Raw genomic sequence first — 22,986 nt, 5'->3', positions numbered from 1 at the left:
ATCACTGGAGGATTTCCTTGAGTCTTCAGCTGGGTAACTGGTCAGCACATGGCTATCAGGAAAAGACTGGAAAGCAGGAAAAGAGCCCTGTAAAAGGAGCAGAGGACACCCCTTTGAGCTGTCACGAGGCCTAGAGCGGTTTATTTCCACCAGTGGGAATGGTAAGGCTCATAATTCACAAGGTATCCAGTAGAGTGTTCGGAAGTGCATCACCTCAATGACAGGGAACAATTTGGTCCTCAAGTCTTTTCTGGTTCTGTCAACAAAGGTTAAAAACAAACTCCAAAGACTCCAACTGTGTCCAAGTTCCTTAACTGCCTTCCAGAACATGGTTCAAGAATATTTCTGGGCATACAAAAGTAACTAGCACCCAACAAGGTCAAGTTCATAATTCCAACATCCAATCAACCCTCTGGCCAAAGGAAAGAAGCAGGATGAAGAGGAAGGAACACTCTTCCGTCTCACAAATTCTATGAATGTTACAGTCACCCCCTCTCCCACCATAAGGCTGTTACCATTTTCTTCTTTATATGCCAAGATATTGTTTGCCTTATTACAGCGGGCATCCATTACTACTGTTATTTTAAAAGGCATTGTGAACAAATGAATCACTAAATGAGAATGTCAAACAAAAAGGGAACAAGAGAAATTTCTGCAGCACTTTAAAACTGACGAAGGTCTCGTTCTCCCCATTTCCTTTGCCTCCTGCTCCGCCTGCCTCTGCAGAAACTCCTTGCTGTCTTTACCTGAATCTCTTGCCCGCCCTTCTCTTTGCAGGCTGTTTAACAGAATACACAATGCACGGCTGGCTTGTTGGTGAAAGGTTTTCATTTCTGCCTTTATTTTAATTGCCAAATTTTAATGTTTCACGTGTGCTTCTCAGAGAAGACGAGTAAGCCTCACCACCACCTCCTCCCTGGTAATTAGTTGAGTGCTTTTTCTTTCTGCCCGCTACGCAGCTCCTTGGGTCAGTGGCCCCAGGAGGGGTAAAGGCTCCCCCGGCCCTTCTCTGTTTGCCTGGAACTCACCTGCCCTGTCCTTGGGCAGGCAGAACGGCAACTGGGGCTGCGTCTGCCCACATGGCAGACATATGTGACACCTCCACTTTTCCTTCGGGCGAAATCTCTGCCCTACAGTGAGGCCAGCTGAGCTCCGCGGGCTGTCCAGGAAGTGAGGGGAAGCAGGGGGAGTCAGGGGAGCGTGAAGAAAGCCCACGAAGGGACAAAGGAGAAGAGGGACAGGATCGAAGACCGGCAGATAAAGGGGCCACTCGCTAGCGCGCGCGAGAAGCGCGAGTAAAGCGACCAGCCACCATGTGGACAAGGGGAGGAGAGAGCGCAGAGGAGGCGCGCGAAGGCTGAACGCCCCACCGTCTGACAGACTCGGGATCGCTGGAGAGGAGCCCGGGCCGAGGGGCGTCAGCGGGCCGCGCGGTGCGGGACGCCCACGGTCTGAGGGCAGATCGGGGGTCTCGCGTGCCCCTGTCCGCAGCCGCTCGCGATGAGCGAGGCGAGCCGGGTGTGCTCGGGCTACTACAGCCTCAACCACAGCTTCGTGGAGCCCTTCGAGTGCCCCCGGAGCGGCGAGGGGGCCGCCCTCCTCTACTGCTGCGGCTTCGCCGACCTCAAGTACTGCTGCAGCGAGCCGGGCAGCTACTTCCCCTACAAGCACAGCTATATGTGGAGCCTCAGGTGGGCAGGGCGGGCGGGCTCTGGGCAGGCGACGAGCTGGGCCACCCGGGGAGTGGGAGGGTCGCCCGTTCGGGTCGAGTCCCTCCGGGAGGACACGGAGCCTCCGAGGGCGGGTGAGGGTCCTGCAGAGAAAGCTCACCCGGTTCGGAGTTCCCCCGGGACTCGGGACCCGCTTGGTGCTGCCCGGGTCCGCCGAGGGTCCGGCTGTGGGCGCCAGAAGTGCGAGTGGACCCCGGAGCCTAGGCAAGGCGGGCGCGGGAGGAGCGCGGACTGTGCGCCCAGGGCGCACGCAGTGCTCAGCCCGCTCTTCACACCCGCCAGGGACTAGTCCCAAGCCGGAGGTTCTGCTGGCAGAGAGAAGATACGCAGAGAACTTGAGGTTTTCATTCTCTTTTTGATCTGTTTGGGCATTTGGTGCAATTGACTAGACAGGGGGCTACTCTGGGACTCATTTTAAGGTATTAACCAAAGATGAGAGTATTTAAAGTCTCTTTGGAGGTGAGAAGGAATCAAAAAGGAATCAGAGAGAGAGAGAGAGAGATTGGAACTTTATAATTTGCTCTCTTCAGATGATCTGACATTGACCCTGAACCGAACTGGAGACCCACAGACAGGGAGAGTTTTACTTGCTATAATACACCCTGTGTGGAACCTTATCAGGGCGCCCCTTTCTTACCGCCTGAGCCACCTGGCCATTTCTTGGAAAGACAAGAGACTCTCAGGTGCGGCTTTTCTTGCCTCTGTTTCCTGTGATGGGAATTTTACTTATTCCACCTAGTATTTATGCAGATATCTTCATTGTGAAATGTGCCCCCCCCTTCTACTCCAAAAGACTGCAAACTTTGACCTCCATTCTTGCATTCTGCTTGGAGAATGTATGTCTCCAAACCCACCTCCAGTTGTGTCTCACAAACCAATTAGCTTGTGCCTGACAAGAGAGAGTCTCTGCCAGTAAGCTGGAAGTGTTATTTCTCTAATTCTCTAGTATGATCCAGAATTTGTCACACATGGCAAGTCTACAGCAAATGACTTTAAATGCTATTTCTCGAGGCAGTAAAATAATTTTTAAATGTATTGCAAGCTTCCAAAAAAATCCCCAAAAGAGTGTCACTGACCAATAAGTCCATCTAATGACATTGTATTGTTGTACCACAGTGGGGCATAATCTCAGGAAATGACAGCTTATCCTTATTATTTGGAGAAGTAATCAGTATTGCATTGGCATATTATCTGGCTTTTTGGAAAATAACCCAGTAACCCGGCTCTGAGTTTTTGGAGGCGTTAATAATGGTGGCAGACCCTCAAGAGAGACTGGTAACTTTTAAGTCAAACTCAGCTGGAGAAGGGCCTGGGGTTCTCAGATCCCTGAGTAGTCCCAAAGTGACAGGCAGCAGAGGATAGAAAACCTTCCTAAGGTTTATGAGAGCACCAGGAATGAGTACCTTGCTGGGGTCTTCACTCAGCGTGGACAAAATGGGCAGTGCAGCTCACTTCCTAGGAAACAGAAGAATCATTTCAGCTGATGGCATCAGTTGGCAATGTCAAACCAGGGGTTCTTGTTAGTGTTTGAGCTCTGAGAACACAATGGGGAGGTAAAAATTCAGAGCTTCACTCTCCTCATATTCTTTGCTCTCCACCCTAACTTAAAATAGTCCAACCGCGAAAACTATTCCCAAAGTCACTAGCATTTGTTCTGAGATTCTGCAGCTGCTGGAGAAAGGCACAGAACAGCTACTTCCAGGTAAGCAAAGTTGCTAAGTAGGAGAATTGCAGCATTAGTGTGATGGCAGCCTCAGACCCTCTCACAGGGACTGAAAAGCAAACCGCCATAACAGCTCTGTGAGCAAAGTAGAATTCTCCCTTTTCTGTGCCTGGCCCACTCCCATCTTTTTCCTCTTACAAATCCTTACTCTCTTAGAGTTTCCTTTGGTAACCTTCTTCAGGACCTGGGAAGACAATACATATTGCACAGAGCAATGCATGAGTTCAGGAAGTATTTGTCAAAATGAATGCTGTAGGAGATTCCTAGAGTCCCATCTTTATCCCTAGAGTTTTGTACTCATTAAGCAACATTTCTATACAGTGGAACTGTGATACAGACTGTTGGTCAAGATGGTGAAGAACCTTCTTTTAGTATAATAGAAAGCAGAAAATAGGATGCTTTGTTTTGGTTTTGGTTTTTTTCTTCAAATCATGCAGCTGGTGTTTTAAATTGTGTACATTAAAAACTCATGGCTTGCGTGTTGAATTTAATTAAATTGACAATTTTACTTTTAAATTGACCAAAGTGCTTTTTCACTTTGAAGATTTTTTTTTTTTTAAATAACTCACATTCTCATTTCAGGAATCTCTCTGGATGTCTGGCTGCCTAGCTGCCTTGTGCAGCAGATAATGTTAATTAAGTGGATTATGTTCCCATGTGTCTGTGCATAGTCCTAACTCTCCTTGATGCATATAATCTACAAAAGTCAGCTTTGGCGAACACAAACCCGAAAGAGGAGTTGCCAAAGCCAGGCAGCCTACCCCTGGAAGAGAGTGCACTGAGTGAGGGCAAACTCCGATTTAAATATACAACTGTAGGGGCGTCTAGGTGGCTCAGTCGGTTAAGCATCTGACTCTTGGTTTCAGCTCAGGATCTCAGGAGATCCAGCCCCACATCGGTGTCCGTGCTGACAGCACAGGGTCTGATTGGGATTTTCTCTCCCTCTCTCTGGCCCTCACCCTCTCTCTCTCTCTCACCCTCTGTCTCCAAATAAATAAATAAATAAATAAATATATACAAACTTGAAATATACAATTGTATGCTGACTCTAGTAACAGAATTTCCAGTTTTCACTGTGTGCAAGGCTAGGGGAACTGGACCAACATTACTAAACCAAGCACAAGTATCTTTGGAAAATCAACTCCCTATCTATGGCCAAGGAGACAATCTCTAAATTACAGGGGTGTTTTATCTTCTAAAACCAAGGATACATGGGATGAGGTTAGCACCTCACTTTTTAATTCTGTTCTCCTTTCCAAAGCCCTAACACATCTAGCATCCCTGCTCAAATTCTCCCTTCCCGTCCTTTGGTATAGGTCAGACTTGTCGGAGCCATGTCACTAGCAAGTAGTGAAACCCTGCAGTCAAGCCAGGAAGATAGTGAAGAAAAAGATCATTACTTTTCGATGACCATTTCAATGATGATTACTTCTTAATTACTAAAAGTGGATCCGTCACTTATTTGATCACTTATTTGCTTCTATTTACTATCATTTACCTCTATTTATTACAAGCTAAGTACTCTCTTCAGCACTATTAATGTATGCCCAACTCTATGGGAAGGTCAACAGAAGTATGTATCTTGAGCAACTTAACATTTCTTTATATATACTTAACATACCCACACAAACATTTGGTTCAGGAAAGTACATTATGTTTTGCTTATTAGACTTTCAAGATGATTTTTTTTCCAAGTTCCTTTTCCCATTTAAAAATATTAAATTCTTAAGTTTATGAAAACTGCTATTTCTTAAATGCTTAGTCTTACAGATAACTGTATTAGAAGGAATTATTACAAAATTAGTGCAGAGAAAAATATCAGACATATTCTTTATTTGTAGAGGAAAGCACAAGGGTTTCTTCCTTAATGCTAGAAGCCACTGGTGTTAGGCTCTTTTAGAAAGGAAAAACTTGGGCTAAACAGGAACTTGATATAAATTTCACAAATATTGCTTTCCTTTCATTAAACATTCTTCACCTCTTTTGTATGAGTTGTGGATTTATATATTAATAAGTGCTATCTTCCATACGTGTCTCTAAAAGTTCTACATCTCCGGTAAACATTTGCTTTGCTAATTTGCAGACGTCAGTATTTTTCCACTCATCTTTATTGCTGAACATCATTTTTCCTCCTAAAATATATTAAGAGAGGTTTATTTGCTTGAGATACTTTTGAACTAGGCCTAGAGAATCATGTGACCTTTCACCTGTCATATGGATTCACATGGTATTCTATACTAATGTTAACATATCAATGGGAAAAGAAAATATAAGAATTTGATGAAAGAAAAAGGTGACCTGTAAGCTTCAATCATATACTCTTTAGACTAAAATGTAATTTGGTTAGGAATGAATGACTGAGGCAAGCATTACCAATATTCAAATCTTCTCTCTCGTGTTTGTGTGACGGTCCCCATGTTTTTCCTGTTTTCTTCAGCATCGGTGCCCTGGTTGGCCTGGGAACTGCTGCCCTTGTTCTACTTGCCTTTGTCATCAGCGTCTGCGTCCTCTGCTACTTATTTCTGTATACAAAGCCTCAAAGATTAGACACTGGCCTTAAACTTCAACACCTAGAGGCTTCTTCCGCTCCAGAAGGTAATCAGTGCTCATTATTTGTAGTCAATTACCTGCACTCTATTCGAAAGAATAACCTGAACGTTGGTAACAGATCATGCAGTTAACAATGAATGCTTCTTAAAAATTCAATTTATTACATGCGTTTATAAAAATCCACATGAAATTAGGCCTTAATGATGGCATACATTCGAGAAATTGTGCCAAAGGAAAAATCGTGGCAGGATGTAAATGTTCTCATGAATTATAATACACTGGTCCAATAAATCCACTCTACTATATTTAAGTCTCATTCAGTTATGAAGGCTTTATCCCCTTGGAGATTTTATAGTTTGTTTATGATAGAGCCAAAGAAGTCAAACAGAGGAACAAAATATGCGATAATTAATTGTTAGGATTGGGTTGCTCCAGACTGGTTAGTCAGGGGTCAGTTAAGCATTTACTTGGGTGCATGTGGTGTGGTGTGCAAATGCAGAAGAGGCATCTAAAATACTTCAGAGGCACATAAAAGAATAGAAAAATAAATAGAAGACAGTCTTTGTTCTTGAATAGATTACAAACTAAAACGTACGTGTGTGTGTATGTATGTGTATAGAATGACTATAAAGTAGAAATTTTTATGTATAGTTTGTGGAAATGGGTCTCACTATCTTAACTATAAAGTGCCACATAGATGCTACTTGTTAGCATTATAAAATTCAACCAGAGAGAATTGTTATAATTTTTGTGAATATAAATTTCTATTAGTGTATTTAAAAAGTGGTAATCATAAGGGCATCTGAGTGGCTCAATCGGTTAACTGTCCGACTTCAGCTCCGGTCATGACCTCATGGTTCATGACCTCGAGTCTGCTTCAGATTCTGTGTCTCCTTCTCTCTCTCTCTCTGCCCCTTACCCACCTGTGTGCTCTCTGTCTCTCAAAAATAAATAAATAAACATTAAAAAAGTAGTAATCATAAATTTTAATATATGCATTTAGAATGTATTCTAATAAAAATTTAGAATATATAAATAGGATATATACATATATATGTACATATATATTTAGAATCAGAAGTGCTAACTATTTATTTTTTTGTTTTTTTGTTTTTTTTCTATCATAGTTTAGTGTCAAGTTGGTTTCCATGTAACACCCAGTGCTCATCCCCACAAGTGCCCTCCTCCATGCCCATCACCCCCCTTCCCCTCTCCCCCAGCCCCATCAGCCCTCAATTTGTTCTCAGCATTCAAGAGTCTCTCANGCAGTGCTGTGGAAACAAGTATCCCAATGCTCAGTCGCATAACACAACAAACCTCTCTGTCTCATGCTACACACATGATCCGGAAGGCACTCTGCCCATCTGGCCACTCAGGACCCACAGTGGACATAAGCTGCTTCTCAGCACAGGCTTCCACAGCTGCCCTATCAGGATGAACAGGAAGTGTCAGACCATGCACTAGCCTTCAAAGCTTTTCCCCAGAAACGAATACATGTCACAACTGGGGCTGAAGAGCAAAGCTGCTGTAGAAGTTACCAGAAAATATCAAGGGAAAAAAGCCTTAGCTATTGTCTTAATCTACTCAGGCTGCCATAACAGAATGCCACAGAATAGGTGGCCAAAACCACAGAATTTTTTTTTTTACAAACAGTTTATTGTCAAGTTGGTTTCCATATAACACCCAGTGCTCATCCCCACAAGTGCCCTCCTCCATGCCCATCTCCGCCCTCCCCCCCACATCCATCAGCCCTCAATTTGTTCTCAGCATTCAAGAGTCTCTCATGGTTTGCCTCCCTCCCTCTCCCCCACTATTTTTCCCCTTCTTCTCCCCCATGGTCCTCGTTAAGTTTCTCCTAATCCATCTATGAGTGAAAACATATGGTATCTGTCCTTCTCTGCCTGACTTATTTTGCTCAGCATAACACCCATGTTGCTACGCATGGCCAGATTTCATTCTTTCTCATTGCCATATAGTATTCCATTGTGTAGATAAATGACATCTTCTTGATCATTTCGTCAGTTGTTGGACACTTAGGCTCTTTCCATGTTTTGGTTATTGTTGAGAGTGCTGCTATGAACATTGGGGTACATGTGCCCCTCTGCATCAGCACTCGTGTATCCTTTGGGTAAATTCCTAGCAGTGCTACTTCTGGGTCATAGGGGAGTTGTATTGTTTATTTTTTGATGAACCTGCACACTGTTTTCTAGAGGGGCTGCACCAGTTTACAGTGTAGGAGGGTGCCCATTTCTCCACATCCTTGCCAGCATCTCGAGTCTCCTGATTTGTTCATTTTAGCCACTCTGACCGGCATGAGGTGGTATCTCAGTGTGGTTTTGATCTGCATTTCCCTGATGATGAGGAATGCTGAGCATCGTTTCTGGATGTCCTCTTTGGAGAAGTGTCTGTTCATGTTTTCTGCCCATTTCTTCACTAGATTATTTGTTTTTCAGGTGTGGTGTTTGGGGAGTTCCTTATAGATTTTGGATACTAATCCTTTAGCTGATATGTCATTTGCATGTCATCTTTTCCCATTTCATCAGTTGCCTATTAATTTTATGGATTGTTTCCTTTGCCGTGCAGAAGCTTTTTATCTGGATGAGGTCCCAATAGTTCATTTTTGCTCTTTATTCCCTTGCCTTTGGGGGATGTGTCAAGTAAGAAATTGTTGCGGTGGAGGTCAAAGAGGTTGTTTCCTGCTTTCTCCTCAAGGGTTTTGATGGTTTCCTGTCTCACATTCGGGTTCTTTATCCATTTTGAGTTTATTTTTGTGTATGGTGTGAGAAAGTGATCTTTTGTGGTTCCATACTAAGTTCTAATTAAAAAGAGAATGAAAATGTTTACTTTAAAAGTTTTTGGAAAATCCTCTGCTCAGATGCTCTATTTTAGCTGAAACCTGAAACTTTTGGATCCTGAAACGTATGGAGTACATGCTCTGCGACTTTATCAAATACACTGTCACTGAATGATTGCATCAGTTCTACTTTCATGCTCCTAGAGGTTTCTCTCAGAGGGTATCCTGCGTCACAGAACAAGAGGCCAGGATCCCTTTGCAGTTCTGTTTTGGAAGCACTGTTTGGAACTATTTGGCAGAATAGGCAGGTTGTTGGTTGAATTTAGTCTAATGGCTTAGATCCTGTTCCTCCACAGGCAAAATGAAGCAGTGGATTAGTGGTTACCCAATAATCAGATCATAAAACCAGTTTTTGTCTCGACTGCTTAGATAATTTAAAGCAGAAGTTCTTTGAGTTTTACCGTGCATAAGAATCACCTGGGTGGAAACTAATTTGACAATAAACTATTTGTAAAAATAAATAAATAAATAAAAAATAAATAAATAAAAATGAAAAAAAAAAAAAAGAATCATTTGGGATCTCCTGAAAACCCACAAACTCCAGACTCTGCATTTTAAAGCAAATAGCTCCTCTTCCCAGTTTGACTCTCCTGCTGTCTACTTTCCACAGAGCAGCCAGAGTGAGCCTGTTCAAACCTAAGTCAGGTAATGTCACTCCACTGCTCAAAACCCTAATCACTTCCCATCTCTCTTGATACATACAGCAGTTAGGTGACCGGGCAGGGCTTTGGTGGTTTGCCCTCTCCGCCCACATTTCTCATCTCTTGTGCACAACCACATTGGCCTCTTTGCTGTTGCTTGAAATTCCTCTGCTCCAGGGCCTTTGCATACACTGTCACCACTGTCCAGAAGGCTTTTCCCTCTGATATCCATATGACTTGGACTTTCACTTTCTTTAAATCTTTACTAAAAGTCACCTTTCTAAGGAGCTCTTTCCTGATCACCATATTTGCCATTTAAATACCTCTTCAACATTTCATACTTTCTTCCTGCTTTATCTTTCTCCTAAGCATTTAGCACTAATATACTATACAATTTAGTTATCCATTGTCTAACTTTTCTCCACTCCAACTGGAATGCAAGTTCCTGGAAAGTAATAATTTTCATCTTATTTCCTCACTACTATATCCCTAGTGCCTACAATACTTAACAAATGTTTGTTGAATGAATTGAGTAGAATGGCACCTTTATAGTAGATGATGAGAGGAGCATCTTTATTGTCACCTTTAGAGTCATAAGACATTAATTGAATGTCTCCTGTATGCAGTGTATTGTGCTAAATAGAAATTGGTTGTTTTTCCTGATTTATTTCAGGGACTGCTCCAAGATATTACTTCATATTGGCTCTGAGACCTCAGTGACAGAATTAGTTGGCTTGTTGACTGAAGTCTTGTAGTCTTACTGCTGCTTAGCTAAGGAGATCCATTAATGCACTCCTTAGGTAGTTAGACAAAGTTGCCTTCTCACATCAAAATGTCCCCACTCTGCCCCTCTCAAAAACATTGTGTTTATCACGCCATCAAATTAACTCAGTACCCCTTTCCTGAGTGTTTGCTATTGACAAGGTAGGGTTGTCAATATATAATCACTGCCTTCCTGCTGCTTTCACAAGAGGTAATTTTTGGTCCCTTGGGTTGACTTTGACCCAATGAGACATAGAGGAGAGCCCCAAAGTAGGTAATCTAGATGTTACTGGAATAGGGAGAATGGTTTTTATTTGAAAGCAACCCTTTGAAGCAATCATTTAAAAACACTGTGGTACTGTTGTTAAATATGCAAGCTCTATTCCAGTAATTCTCCCACCTAGGAATAGATTACAGTGTTCTTGCTATGAAAAGAAACAAATCTTTATTCCATTTAAGGAATGCCTTAAAGTTTAGGGACATAGTAAGATGTTTGCATAGTAATCAAATAAGTAAACATTACATGAGAGGAAATCTGTTTCACAAGTTATCACTCTTTTCTTTCAAAACTACCTGTTCTTAAGAGTCAGCCTCCTATTCTTTTAGGTTAATTTTTATAACTGAGCCTGTTTTCATTACAGGCAGTATGAATGGCCTACAGGGAAACATGTTTTTGTGCACATTCTAAAACTGGCTTAGGGCACTGACTTTTTTGTTTCCTTAGGTGACAATAGTCTAAAAGAGTCCAAATCTTAGGCTATTTCACCAAGATTTTTCCTTTGTGTATCTTTATTCTATTGGGTTTTATTCTTTTTAATGTATACAATGTAAGGCTTTATACATCTTGAATTGATCCTGAAGAAAACGGGTCCACGGTGGTGACTGTAGAGTATAATTGGACTACCTCCAGGGCTCACTTTATACAGAGGTACTATTGCTAAGAAATTGATTGCCTTTTACATTATGTCCCGTAATCATCTCCTTTTCTTTGTGTGTGTGTGATTTGAGCTATGCGTGTTTCAGATGCCAGTGTTTAGGAGAATCCCGTTGCATGTCAGGCGCACTGTAGGCGATGTACGGTTCTGGGAAGATGGCTGTGTGAAGGACGTCTTTCTGAGTAGACATGCTTGAAGGCGAGGGCTCATTTCCTAAGACGGGAAACAATTAATGGCTACTAGAGAAGCAATTAAAGGGCTGAATGTTCTAGATCCCTGCTTCTCCAACTTTTCTGCTGGAAAATCCTGAAAGGTAGAGAAGAAGGGAGCTTGTACCTCCAGTATTCCAGGGGCTGGAGTGGAAAGGCTTGCCTTGGGCCTATGAGCCTGAAATTATTTGAACTTCTCATAATATTTTTAAAGTTTATGTTATTTTTCAACCTGGCCAAATGCCAGGGCTTGTTTTATTCCAATAATAACATCTTCTTATTCTCAGAGCTGAAGAAAATTGTTGCTCCAGGAAGATTAAGCACATCCATCCTGCAGTCTGAGTCTCCACTGATATGTTTGGGTTGCGGAGACGGGCGGAGGCCTGAGGAGAGGGTTTGCTGGAAGCAAAGTTCTGGATGGAAATTAAAAGGGCAGATGTTAGCAGAGCTGCGTGGCACATGTAAAATCATGTATAGAGATCACAGACAGCTCCAAGCCTGTATCTGGTGGTCTTTTTTCTAAAGGCAGGCGATGTAATTGAAAAAGACTGAGGAAATCAACAGTAAGGCACAGTGGTCTAGAAGAAAAACATAAATTACATATGGAATACTGAGAAGGCACGTTTGAAGATCACACAATCATTTCTTCCGCCCGGGAGCAAAACATGGCTCAGACTGGCTCAGAATGGTCTGCTATATTTCTTCTTCTTAGAAGACTCACCTGGAAAGAAAACCTTTCTTTCAAATCACTTTTATTGAGGTAAAATTAGAAAATATAGATAGATAGTGTCTTCCATGATTCCATCACACAGAGATAAGCGTTACTAACACCATGTTGAGTATCTTCCAGGATTTTTTGTACTCATCTATACATATATGCACATGACAATAAGGGGGAGAATGAGTCTTATGCTATTCGTTTTCACTGAACAATAGTGACATCTTTGTTTGCCAACAAGTAAACACCTATGCCATCAGGTTTAGTAGTTCCATTTTAAAATCCTGATGGAGTGCAATGATTTTCTTATTTGTTTATTTTGATATAATTTCACACTTCCAGAAAAATTACAAGAAAAGTATAGAGAAGGTTGTAATACCTTTCTCAGATTTACTTAATGTTACTATTTTGCCTGATTTTCTTTATCATTGGCTTCCTCTCAGTGCGTATTTGCTGCACCATTTGAGAATAATTTGCAGATAGCATGCCTTTTAACCACAAGCATTTCATTAAGTATTTCCTAAGAATAGGACTTTTTCTTATGTAGTGACAGTATGTTTATCAAACTCAGGAAACATAACACCGATACAGTAATATTATCTAATCTGCAGCTCATATTCAAGTTCTGCCAATATCCTTACTATGTTTTTCTTATCTAGGATCCAGTTTTGTAATTAGTTGTCATACTTCTTTAGCTTCCTTCAATCCTCAACTTTTGTCTCTCATGATTTTGACGTTTTTGAAAAGCAAAAGCCAGTTATCCAAAAGAGTATTTTTCAATTTGTCTGATATTTTCTCATGATTGGAGAGAGAGAATACATTTCAACAGGAATACCATGGAAGTCATATTCCCAGGGCGTCACATAACCTTGCTTTGTCCCATCATGGGTGATGTTAAATACGATTCGTTGGTTAAAGTTGTATCTGCTGGATTAATACACTGTAAAGATACTATTTCCCCCCTTTAATTACTAAATATTTTGTGGAGAGGTACCTTGAGACTGAAAATGTTCCATTCCTCCTCAAACTTTTATCCACTCATAGATGGCTCTTGACAGAATTTTTTCATTCAAAATTTGAAAATAATTTCAGATTATTACAATAATGTAAAAATAGTGATTTTCCAACCCCATCTTTCCTTTGACATTGGTTAGGTGTTATTCTCCTGCAAGGAAGAGCTTTCTCTCCTCTCCTATCACTTACCCATTCATGTAATTGTTAACATCAGTATGGACTCAGATCGTCTATTTTAAAATATTCTATTGCTGTCATTATTTACTCCGATCCTTACAATCCTTACATTGTCTCAGATTTGGCCTCCTGGAGCCCCTTTACAGCGGGTCCTTTGTCCTTTTGAAAGTATCCATCGAGGCACCTGGGTGGCTCAGTTGGTTGGGCGGCTGACTTCAGCTCAGGTCATGATCTCAAGGTTTGTGGATTCGAGCCCCACATTGAGCTCTGTGCTGACAGCTCAGAGCCTGGAGCCTGCTTTGGATTCTGTGTCTCCCTCTCTCTGACCCTCCTCTGCTCACACTGCCTCTCTCTCAGAAATAAATTTTAAAAAAATGAAAGTATCCGTCATTTTTTGAGTACTTTTTTGCTTTCTGCCACAAAATGTTCCAGGGCGGCCTGTACTTCCCCTGTTCCAGCCCTGGAATCTTTCATTTCTCCAAAAATGCCTGGTTCATTTTAGTTGGGAGCAGTATTTAGAAACCAAAATCTGAGTGTATCGTATTTCATTATTGACTTTGAACTAGCTTCCTTTTTTTTTCATTACACACATAAATTGAACACCTAAGTATTTTCTTGGCATAATCCCTGAGAGCAGGATTGCTGACCAAAGGCTAGACACATATTAAAAGCTGTGGATACAAGTTGCTTACTGCTGTTGAGAAAAGTACTATGTCATATGTATTATTATTTCAAAAGATACACATTTTACTAATTTTGTTGAAAAAATAACACAATGTTTTTATCTAATTAAGAGTGAGAATGGACATTTTAATGTCTGTCATTCTTTCTCTTTTTTGAAAATGTTTTTTAAAGTAATCTCTACACCCAGTGTGGGGCTTGAACTCACGACCCTGAGACCAAGAGTCGCATGGCTTTTCTGATGGAGCCAGCCAGGTGTCCCTGTCATTATTTCTTTTGTGGCATACTGTTGCTCATATGCATGTTTTCCATGGGAATGTGCATGTTTTACTGCTTTATAAAAACTTTACACACAGTAACTAGACTCTTTTACAGATATATTGCAAGTGTTTTTATAGTTGTTTCTCTTGTAATTTTGTGTGTAACAGTTTTTCATTTATAGAAGTTTTTTCTTTTGTAATTTCTCCTTTTAGTTTCATGCTTAGAACGTTCTCACCTCTGGAGGCACCTGGCTGGCTCAGTCAGTAGAGCACAGGACTCTTGATCTTAGGGTTGTGAGTTCGTGTCCCACGTTGGGTATAGAGATTACTTGAAGATAATGTTTTTAAAAAATCTAAAAAAAGAGAAGCTTCTCACCTCAGTTTAAGATATAAAGATATTCAACTATATTTTCTTCTAATACATTTATTCGTTTTTTCATTTAAATTTTTAATAATCCTGGAATTTTAGTTTTTGTGTAAAGTATGAGGTATGTATCTGCCTTTTTATTTTGCAAATAATGAGCAAATGATCCAAATATTTATTAGATAATCCATCTTTCTCTTGCCAATTTAAGATGTCATATACACTAGGGGCACCTGGGTGGCTCACTTGGTTGAACAGCCAACTCTTGATGTCGGCTCAGGTCACCATCTCACAGTTTGTGGGATCAAGCCCCAAGTGATGTTGTGTGATGACAGCATGGAGCCTGTTTGTGATTCTCTCTCTCCCTCTCTCCCTCTGCCCCTCCTCCATTCTCTCTCTCTCAAAATAAGCTCAAAAAATAAAACACAGAAGCTGAATTCTTGTATATACTGTGATTTGTTTTCAGACTCCTTGCTGTTAAATTTATCAATCCATTTATTCTTAAGCTAATAATATACTTTAAAAATTACTGAAATGATACAGTTTATTTTAGTATCTGACCAGGAAACACTTTCTCTTCCCTCCCAATATGCTTCTTCATCAAAGTTTCTTGGCTACTCTGGTAATGTTGAATCACATTACCAGATTTTTTTTTTAAAGCTTATTGTGAGAGAGAGTGGGGGAGGGACAGTGTGTGTGTGTGTGAGAGAGAGAGAAAGAGAGAGAGAGAATCCCAAGCAGACTACAAGCTGTCAGTGCAAAGCCCAACTAGGGGCTTGAACTCACAAACTGAGATCATGAACTGAGACAAAATCAAGAGTCATAAGCTTAATCAAATGAGCCACCCAGGTGCACACCACCGACATTGTCAAGCTTTTAAAACTCAAATGGTATTCTGATGGATGTTGTTCTAATTTTTTTAAGTTTATTTATTTTTGAGAGAGAGAGAGAGAGAGAGAGAGAGAGAATCGCAAGGAGGCTCCATGAAGTCAGTGCAGAGCATGACACGGGGCTGATATCCATGAACTGTGAGATCATGACCTGAGCTGAAATCAAGAGTTGGATGCTCAACCAACTGAGCCACCCCAGTGCCCCTAAAGTTCTAGCTTTCACAGTACATATTTAACTGTATTTACTGAGGATACCCATATATTCTTGAGGATAAGCTGGGCATTGCAGCAGGGAAAGGAGGTCAGTAGGCAAGTTTGCCCACTTCACCATCAACTTCAGATCCAGCTCTATCCTTCAAATTCAGTCAGAAGGGAAACCATCCTCTTCCAAATCAAAAACACTCAGGGTACAGATTTAAGGATGCTTGTTTTACTAGGAGGAGCCCTGGGATGAGTGGGAAGTGTAGGTTTTCCACTCAGTAATAAAGTGAGCCGCTAATTAGGAGCCAGAAGAATTGAGAATGGCGACACAGGAGTTAGGAGGCTGTAGGCAGATAGTGGCAGAAAAGCTTAATTAAGGTTCTGCCAGAGAGCCAAGGGATGAAGACCTGCAGGGGTCCCCAGAATTCTTTTGATATTTTGAAATGGCAGGCAAGGGCAGAGTTCACAGATAAATGGATTCCTGAGGAATGGTTCTGAAAATGATTGCACAATTTAACTGTAACGAGAAGAAATACATTGGCATAGTTTGTGATGAGGATACGTGGATGAATTGGATGTGAATTCTGGCAAAGGCCAAAGCTTTAATTTAAATGTCAGCCTGAGAGGTAGAGCCTTAAAGGAAGGAAGGTTGAGATTTACATAGGATGGCCACATACACACACACACACACCACATGCACTAATGACAATAGGACATGAGCAGCAAGAACAACAACTAATGTCAACGCAGGAAAGAACAGTCATGTCGGAGCTTCACAATCTGCATTTAGTAAAGAAAAGGAGGAATTAAGTAAGAAGAACCTTTTCTGTGTAACAAATCCCCTGGGAGCTCAATGGACTTACAGATGGCTTATTGAAAATCGAATCCATGTTGTAACCCTGGGACAGAAAAAGAGGCAGCTGATTTTATCCCTACTTTGTTGGTCTAGAAATTAGCTTCTATTTATCAAAGCAAAACTAGGAAAAGGTTGCTGAGGATCTTCTTTATTCTCTTTTAAAACTATTCCAAAGAGGTGCAATTAGCTGGACTCTGTTATCACTGTAGCTGCTCAATGCAGTTGTTTCTCTCTGTGCCCAATTATTCTAACTTGCTGGAAGCACATACATTGAAAGCATCTTTGGGGGAAGAGCATGAACACCAGGGTTGTTAACTTCCGTATCAAAGTTCCTGCTTCAAAGGATATTGTTATGGTGTTTATAACAAGTCTTTTCTTATTTGTGAAGCAAACTGCTTCTGTGAGGGGAAGTGCCTTGCCTAAAGAAGCCAATCTAAGAAACAATCTTTGCACCTACACTGGCTAGGAGGGTCCAGTAGCCGAGGAAACAAGGAGTCACGGCTGGAGTGTGGGTGCCTTTACAAGTCTTAGATGAAGAAAAATCTGTAACATTGGCATGTATTTTGCAAGCCATTAAAGCTCAGAGGGCAGTAGACAGGTTAGATCAAGTCTTTCAGTTTGTTGCCAGAACACAGATAATGGAAACTAAAGCGGTCAGAATGGAGATGAATTAGAGAGAATCCCCAACAAATGAGCTCTTAGGTAGAACCACTTAGTGAATTTATTTCCCATTAAAAAAAGACAAAAACATAAACTATGTGATAAGGTAGATAAAAACACCTTGAAAATCTTCCTGAAATATTATGAATATAAGTGTGTAAAAAGCTTAGGAAACATGAAGGACTTAACGAACATTCAATTCATGCTTCCAGGAACTCCAATAAAATATTACAATTTTAGATGCTTAAATAAATGCTTACGTAAGGCGCAAGCACCACCCAGATAATATGAAAGTAATTTCCATCTTACATCCTTAATCTTTTACCTTTCTTTACCTGCTAGAATCCTGAAGAGTACAGACAGGGCTATGCAAATGGAAAATGAAAGTACAAGTATTCTGTTTTTCAAATGTTCTATGAGGATAAGAGTTTCAATGGCCCCATTAGAGAATAAATTCCATTACTTAAGTACTTAGTAAAGTTTCATCTAGTATTTTTTGAAATCCTACTTTGCAAATAAGTCAAGTCAAATTCATCGGTTTCTTAGGTTTTCATGCCAGCTTTCCCTGGTCCGTTTATCTTTAACAGCTTCGATTCCTGACTGCGCACAGAGCTCCTTGCCAGGCTAGAAAATGTTGCACTTAGAATAAATTAACTTTTAAAAATCAAATTATATGGCTGAAACATTATGACTGAATGTTTAGAAGTAGAACATTAGTTTATTTTGCCACCCAAAAAGCTCAGAAGTAATGGCATAAGGCTATCTATTGAACAACTCGAGGCCCCATACTTTAAGCTTCCGATACTTCTAATATTAGCTCAGAGAACAATACCACCCACGTTTGGGGCATGATCTGGGAGCTGGAGTGAGACACCATTCTGCACAACTCGTAACTACTACTGCCCTGGGAGTGCTCAACTCTGAAATCAACCCATATGTGGGCTATTCGGATGGGACCTGGAAAGCAGTCTATACGATTACTTATAAATGGACAAAGCCAGACAGAAAGCTGAGGCTCAGACTTCATGTAAGTGGTGATAAGTAGAGGAAGTAGCTGTTTCTAATAGAGGAGCCTTTTGGCCAGCGGCTCCTGCTTCCTCTTAGGGAAGTTCAGAGCCGATTTTTCCAAATGAGGACTAACTAGGGAGGGAGACCTTGATAGGAACCAATCGGTTGAGCCCCGAGGCACTCCCAAGAGACATGGGAGAAGAAATGGGACCAACAAGAGACAGAGAAAGAGCAATGTAGACAGAGGAGGTGGGTCCAGGGTCGTATCCTGGAGGCCGAGGAAGAAAATGCTGCTGGCCACTGGATTGTGAACTGGACTGGGGAATCCGCAACAGGAGGGCATTAGTGATGTCTGGGGTTTATCTACTGTTTCTACATATTTATACATTATTTAAATTTGTGCTGTTTGGTTAACTGTATGACACAGTTACTTTTCTAACAATCAGTTTTGGAAAATAATCCATTTCTTTGCTATCAGCTTTACTTTTTGATATGATCAAAGGTCTATATTCCTCTATCCTTGTGCATCTTGGATTCATTTTGACACATAGAAGAGTGAATGAGATTGTGGAACAAACGTGTTTTTAAAGATTACATCTAAATTGATTATGATGGCAAAGCTTTATGAGTGGCACAAATTATTATGATTAGCTTTAGTACAATTTTGTTCCCTTTATGCAAGTTTCTTCCACGGAAACTTGGAGGAAGAAATGTAAGCACAGAAATGAAGTTCTTCTGTTGCTGAGTATTTCCCTAATTTGACTTGTAGAAGGAAATGCTCAAAAACCGCTTTGAAGTGATTCAGTTCTCACCCATTCACCTAGTGTTTTCAAGACATAGCTTCGATATTGCTACAAAACGTATTTTTCAAGCACACCTTTTAAAAAGCCACATTTTATGTCATAATTCCAAATAATTATTTCATTTTGTTTTGTGTTCTGCAGGCAACCCGAACAGGAAAACCAATGCCCCCAATTCAAATGCAGCATCAAATTCGACAATTGAAACATCCTATGAAGCTGATGACATGATTCAAGAGCCAACAATGGAGACAACACAAATCAACACTGTGTATTATTAAAAAGCCTGTTCTGTAAAAGCTCACTGGAGGGATGGAGCAAATAAAAATAAAGAATGCATTTCAAATACAGTTCGTAATAACACTTCTCAAAAATTCATCATTCACAAAGCAGGACACAACTGCACTTTTGATTTTGTTAATTAATTTATTAAAAACCCACTAAGAAATTAATTTCTGATCATGTGCAGAAGTTCACTTTTATTTGCTAATTAAGATGTTCCTGCATTACATGAAATTATGCAAATACTTCAGGAAAAAAAGAGGAAATTAAAGAACTTCTTAATAACAAAGACAAGCAAACCTATGTCAGTGTGGAACAGTAAGAAATTTATGTCGCATTACCAACGTTACACAAATGTTTGGATACTTAGAGGCAGTTCGTTTCATGAGATGGTACTGGATAGGTAAATCTCAGAGGGAATGGTCTTATAGAGTTGGCAAGTTCTTAAGTCTCTTAGACATTAACCCCTTGCCTTTTTAGAGGGTTTGTGGGGCACACAATGAACGTATTGCCTTTATAAAAGCTAACATTCAATAACAGAATATGTCACAATATATGATCTTCATAATATTTTCAGCATACCACGGGATAACCTTAACAAAAATCCTTCAATGATAAAGTTCCTAAGAAGCTTCTATAATGAAAGTTATCACAAGTAAGTTCTCTGGTTCCACCGCATCTACTGTAGTAATACCACACAGACACCTAGAAATAAAACTACAGTTTCTGCAAATTATAATTGTCTTAAAAGATTTTTATTCATAAGTATGATTTTTATTTTAAGAACAAAGACCTGGGTGTCTAAATGCACTAGGAAAAAAGGACTAATTTTAAGCTGGCTCTGCTGACACATGTGCTGTGTTGTGTAAAGTTATGGAGTTGGAAGACTAGCCTTTCAAAATGTGTCAAACACAGCTTCTCTGGTCTGAGAGGGGGAAAAAAAAAGGAATGCCCTATCGCGCTTAGGCATGCAAAGCTAAGGGTTAGAAACTTTGGATGCTTAGGTTGTCAAAAGTTTTACCAAGGACTGGGGATATCTTCTGAACCAGCACTGTGCAGTAGAAGTTTCTGTAATAATGGAAATGTTCTTTCTGTCTCTGCCCTGCCCATGGTAACCACCAGTCACATGTAGCAAATGGGCACTTAAGATGTGGTAGTGCAACTGAAGGATACCTTTTTATTTGTTTAATTAATCTAAATTTAAAGAGCTACATATGGCTGTACTGAGAGCATAGTTCCAGGTCATTATTGCCACATCTGCTGCCTATGTTGATTTCACACTGGCTATCTTGATACATGTATAATAATTATAGTACTAATTAGATGTTGCCTGAGGTAAAAACCTAGGTTGAGAAATTTAGTTAAGGCACTGGTACAGTTCTAACTTTGTTGTTCAAGGGCAAGGGCAGAAGCCATGAATGAAACAAGCAGGAGACAAATTGGTCAAGGCCAGCACAATGCTCATGGTCTCCCAAACTCCTCTTAACCTGTGAGACATACTGGGGCTAGCCATGGCTCAATGTGTCATGGGTTGTGCCCCTGGAGAGGCATCCCAATTCTCTGGCATTCGGCACAGTTTCTTAAAAAGTTGGAAGGCAACAAATGAGGTCAGCAGACCCTGGGCTTCACAAGTGTGATTACCATCGTGCTGGCTTAAGAAGCATACTCTCCTTGCTTGCCGACTGCCCAGGAAGATTGAATCCCAGCACTTGTACTAGCTCTAGTCCCTGCCACACCACATTACCTGAGGGGGGCGCCACAGGGCTCAGCCAGTGGACCAACTGGTATGTGTCCCTGTTAATTTGAAGGGAGTTGGTGTTTCACAGGTTGAGACAAAATATTAAGAAATCAAGATGCCTTATCAAATTACAGCCGAGTCTATACAATGAAAAATACACTTTAGATGATTTATTGGGGTATAATAAATACTAACTTAGTGACAGAATTTAAGTCAGTCAAAAATAATCTAAAAATGTAAACCACATTTCCGAATATGTACACATATATTTAATTCTGAGGATGGGTCTGATAAAGAACACAGTAGCTTTAGGTGTTTTTAGAAGACTTAAGTCACTGGAAGCTTTGATAGTGGGTCTAGAATAAGAGTATGAATAATATGACATAAAAGACTCAAATTCTTTTCTATGTGGTCTTCTCATGAGAGGAATTTCACCTTCTAAAAAACTGTTTAATTAGATTTTGATATGGATGAAGCCAAATCTCAATAAAGGTCATTTCTTTCCTTAAAACTCTCTCATGGTATCTCACTGCTTACAGATTACAGCTCAAGCTTTCAAATACAGAACATAAGACTTCTTTCTCTTGTTCCCAAGAACCAAGAATGGCAGTCTCAATTCTTACCACTTAGCTGCCTCACATATTGCTTGTAAATCTTGACACACACACACACACAACTCATTTTTTTCTACTGTGATTCTTGTTCACAGTACCCACTCGTCAGTAACTGCCATGACTTCTACCGTCAGCCTCCATCAAAATCCAAGTCAGGCGTTACTTTCTTTAGGTAGCCTTTTCCTCACTTCTCTAGACTAGGTTAACAATCCTTCTGTGTTTCTATGAATGCCATGTTCAGCTCAATTACCGTATTGATTATACACTGATGTGTTCTGCTGTTTCTCCCACCAACTAAACTATGAACTCCTTCAGGGAAGCAAGTGAGTCTTATTAATCTCTGTATCCCCAGTACTTAGCAGAATGTTTACTATGCCAGGCACTCAGTCAATGTTTGCTGAAGAAAGGAATCAATGACATTTTTATCAACATTATTAATAACTCTTCAATCTAGTTTAAATGAAGGTGACCTAGGGTTATATAATTTTAGATGGAGTGAACTGTAAATATAGACACATAAAATTGTTTTACTCCTTATTTATTGATGCTTTGGCCTCAGAATCAAATGTAAACAGATATACATTAGGGGTGAAGAACTAGAGATACCTCTAAGAGATTTTAGCCAAAAGAGGATATGGGGGAAATAAACAGGGAATTGTGTGAAGAGTAGATCCATCAGCCCAAAAACAATAGCTTGAGCATTCAGATAATCAGTTTACAGATACAAATCTAAACATAAATTCTATACGCATCTAGTGAAAAAGACATACACTGGTAAGAATGTAAGATAAATATCAATTACCTGCTTAAAGATGTTGAATGTGTTTAACAGGTACATTAATAAATTCAACCTTTCCCATTATAGAATGCTACCTGCATTAATAATGTTACTTGAATTATACTAACATATTGATAATCATATACATTAAGGGCTGGAAGGGTTCTCAGAGATAATTGGGTACAGTATGTTACAGATCAAAGACACCAAGGCCCAGAGAAGCTAAATGATTTAGTTGAAAGTCACACAGGTAGTTAGAAAGGCCAGGGCTTTTTGGATTTTTACTGTTAAATTCAGTTTGCCTTCTGCTACGTACATACTGCTTCAGAGAAATTTGAGATTTGTATCCAATCTCAACAAGATCACTTTAGAAGAAAACCAGTAAAAAGAAATAAATTTTATTCAGATGACAGATTTTATAAACTATTCTCATACTGTGGGGAATTTACTTAAGAATAATTCCAAGAATGTATCTGGGGGACAAAATTGCTGAGCAATAAATTTTTTAAAATTTGCACACTGTATTAGTTAATGAGGCTGA

General features: G+C 40.3%; 1 protein-coding gene across 1 annotated transcript; it reads left to right on the top strand.

Moving 5' to 3' along the window:
* Positions 1-1,500: 1,500 nt before the first annotated feature.
* SHISAL2B (shisa like 2B) lies at positions 1,501-19,330 on the top strand. The gene is made up of 3 exons (XM_039255497.1): positions 1,501-1,691; positions 5,891-6,048; positions 19,178-19,330. Exons 1-3 carry the CDS (start codon positions 1,501-1,503, stop codon positions 19,312-19,314), a joined length of 486 nt encoding a protein of 161 aa, XP_039111428.1. The 3' UTR covers positions 19,315-19,330.
* Positions 19,331-22,986: the final 3,656 nt, after the last annotated feature.

Source organism: Hyaena hyaena, unplaced genomic scaffold (assembly GCF_003009895.1).
Source record: "Hyaena hyaena isolate Hyena2069 unplaced genomic scaffold, ASM300989v1 scaffold_530, whole genome shotgun sequence".
NCBI lineage: Eukaryota > Metazoa > Chordata > Mammalia > Carnivora > Hyaenidae > Hyaena > Hyaena hyaena.
The sequence above is the reverse complement of the archived record's forward strand: the minus strand, read 5'-3'. Positions and strand labels throughout refer to the sequence as shown.

What these genes read in the sequence shown, in the direction of transcription:
- SHISAL2B (XM_039255497.1), top strand. Translation starts at nt 1,501, where the DNA reads ATGAGCGAGGCGAGCCGGGTGTGCTCGGGCTACTACAGCCTCAACCAC. An exon ending in AGCTATATGTGGAGCCTCAG is followed by an intron (nt 1,692 to 5,890) that starts GTGGGCAGGGCG and finishes TGTTTTCTTCAG; the next exon opens with CATCGGTGCCCTGGTTGGCC. An exon ending in GGCTTCTTCCGCTCCAGAAG is followed by an intron (nt 6,049 to 19,177) that starts GTAATCAGTGCT and finishes TGTGTTCTGCAG; the next exon opens with GCAACCCGAACAGGAAAACC.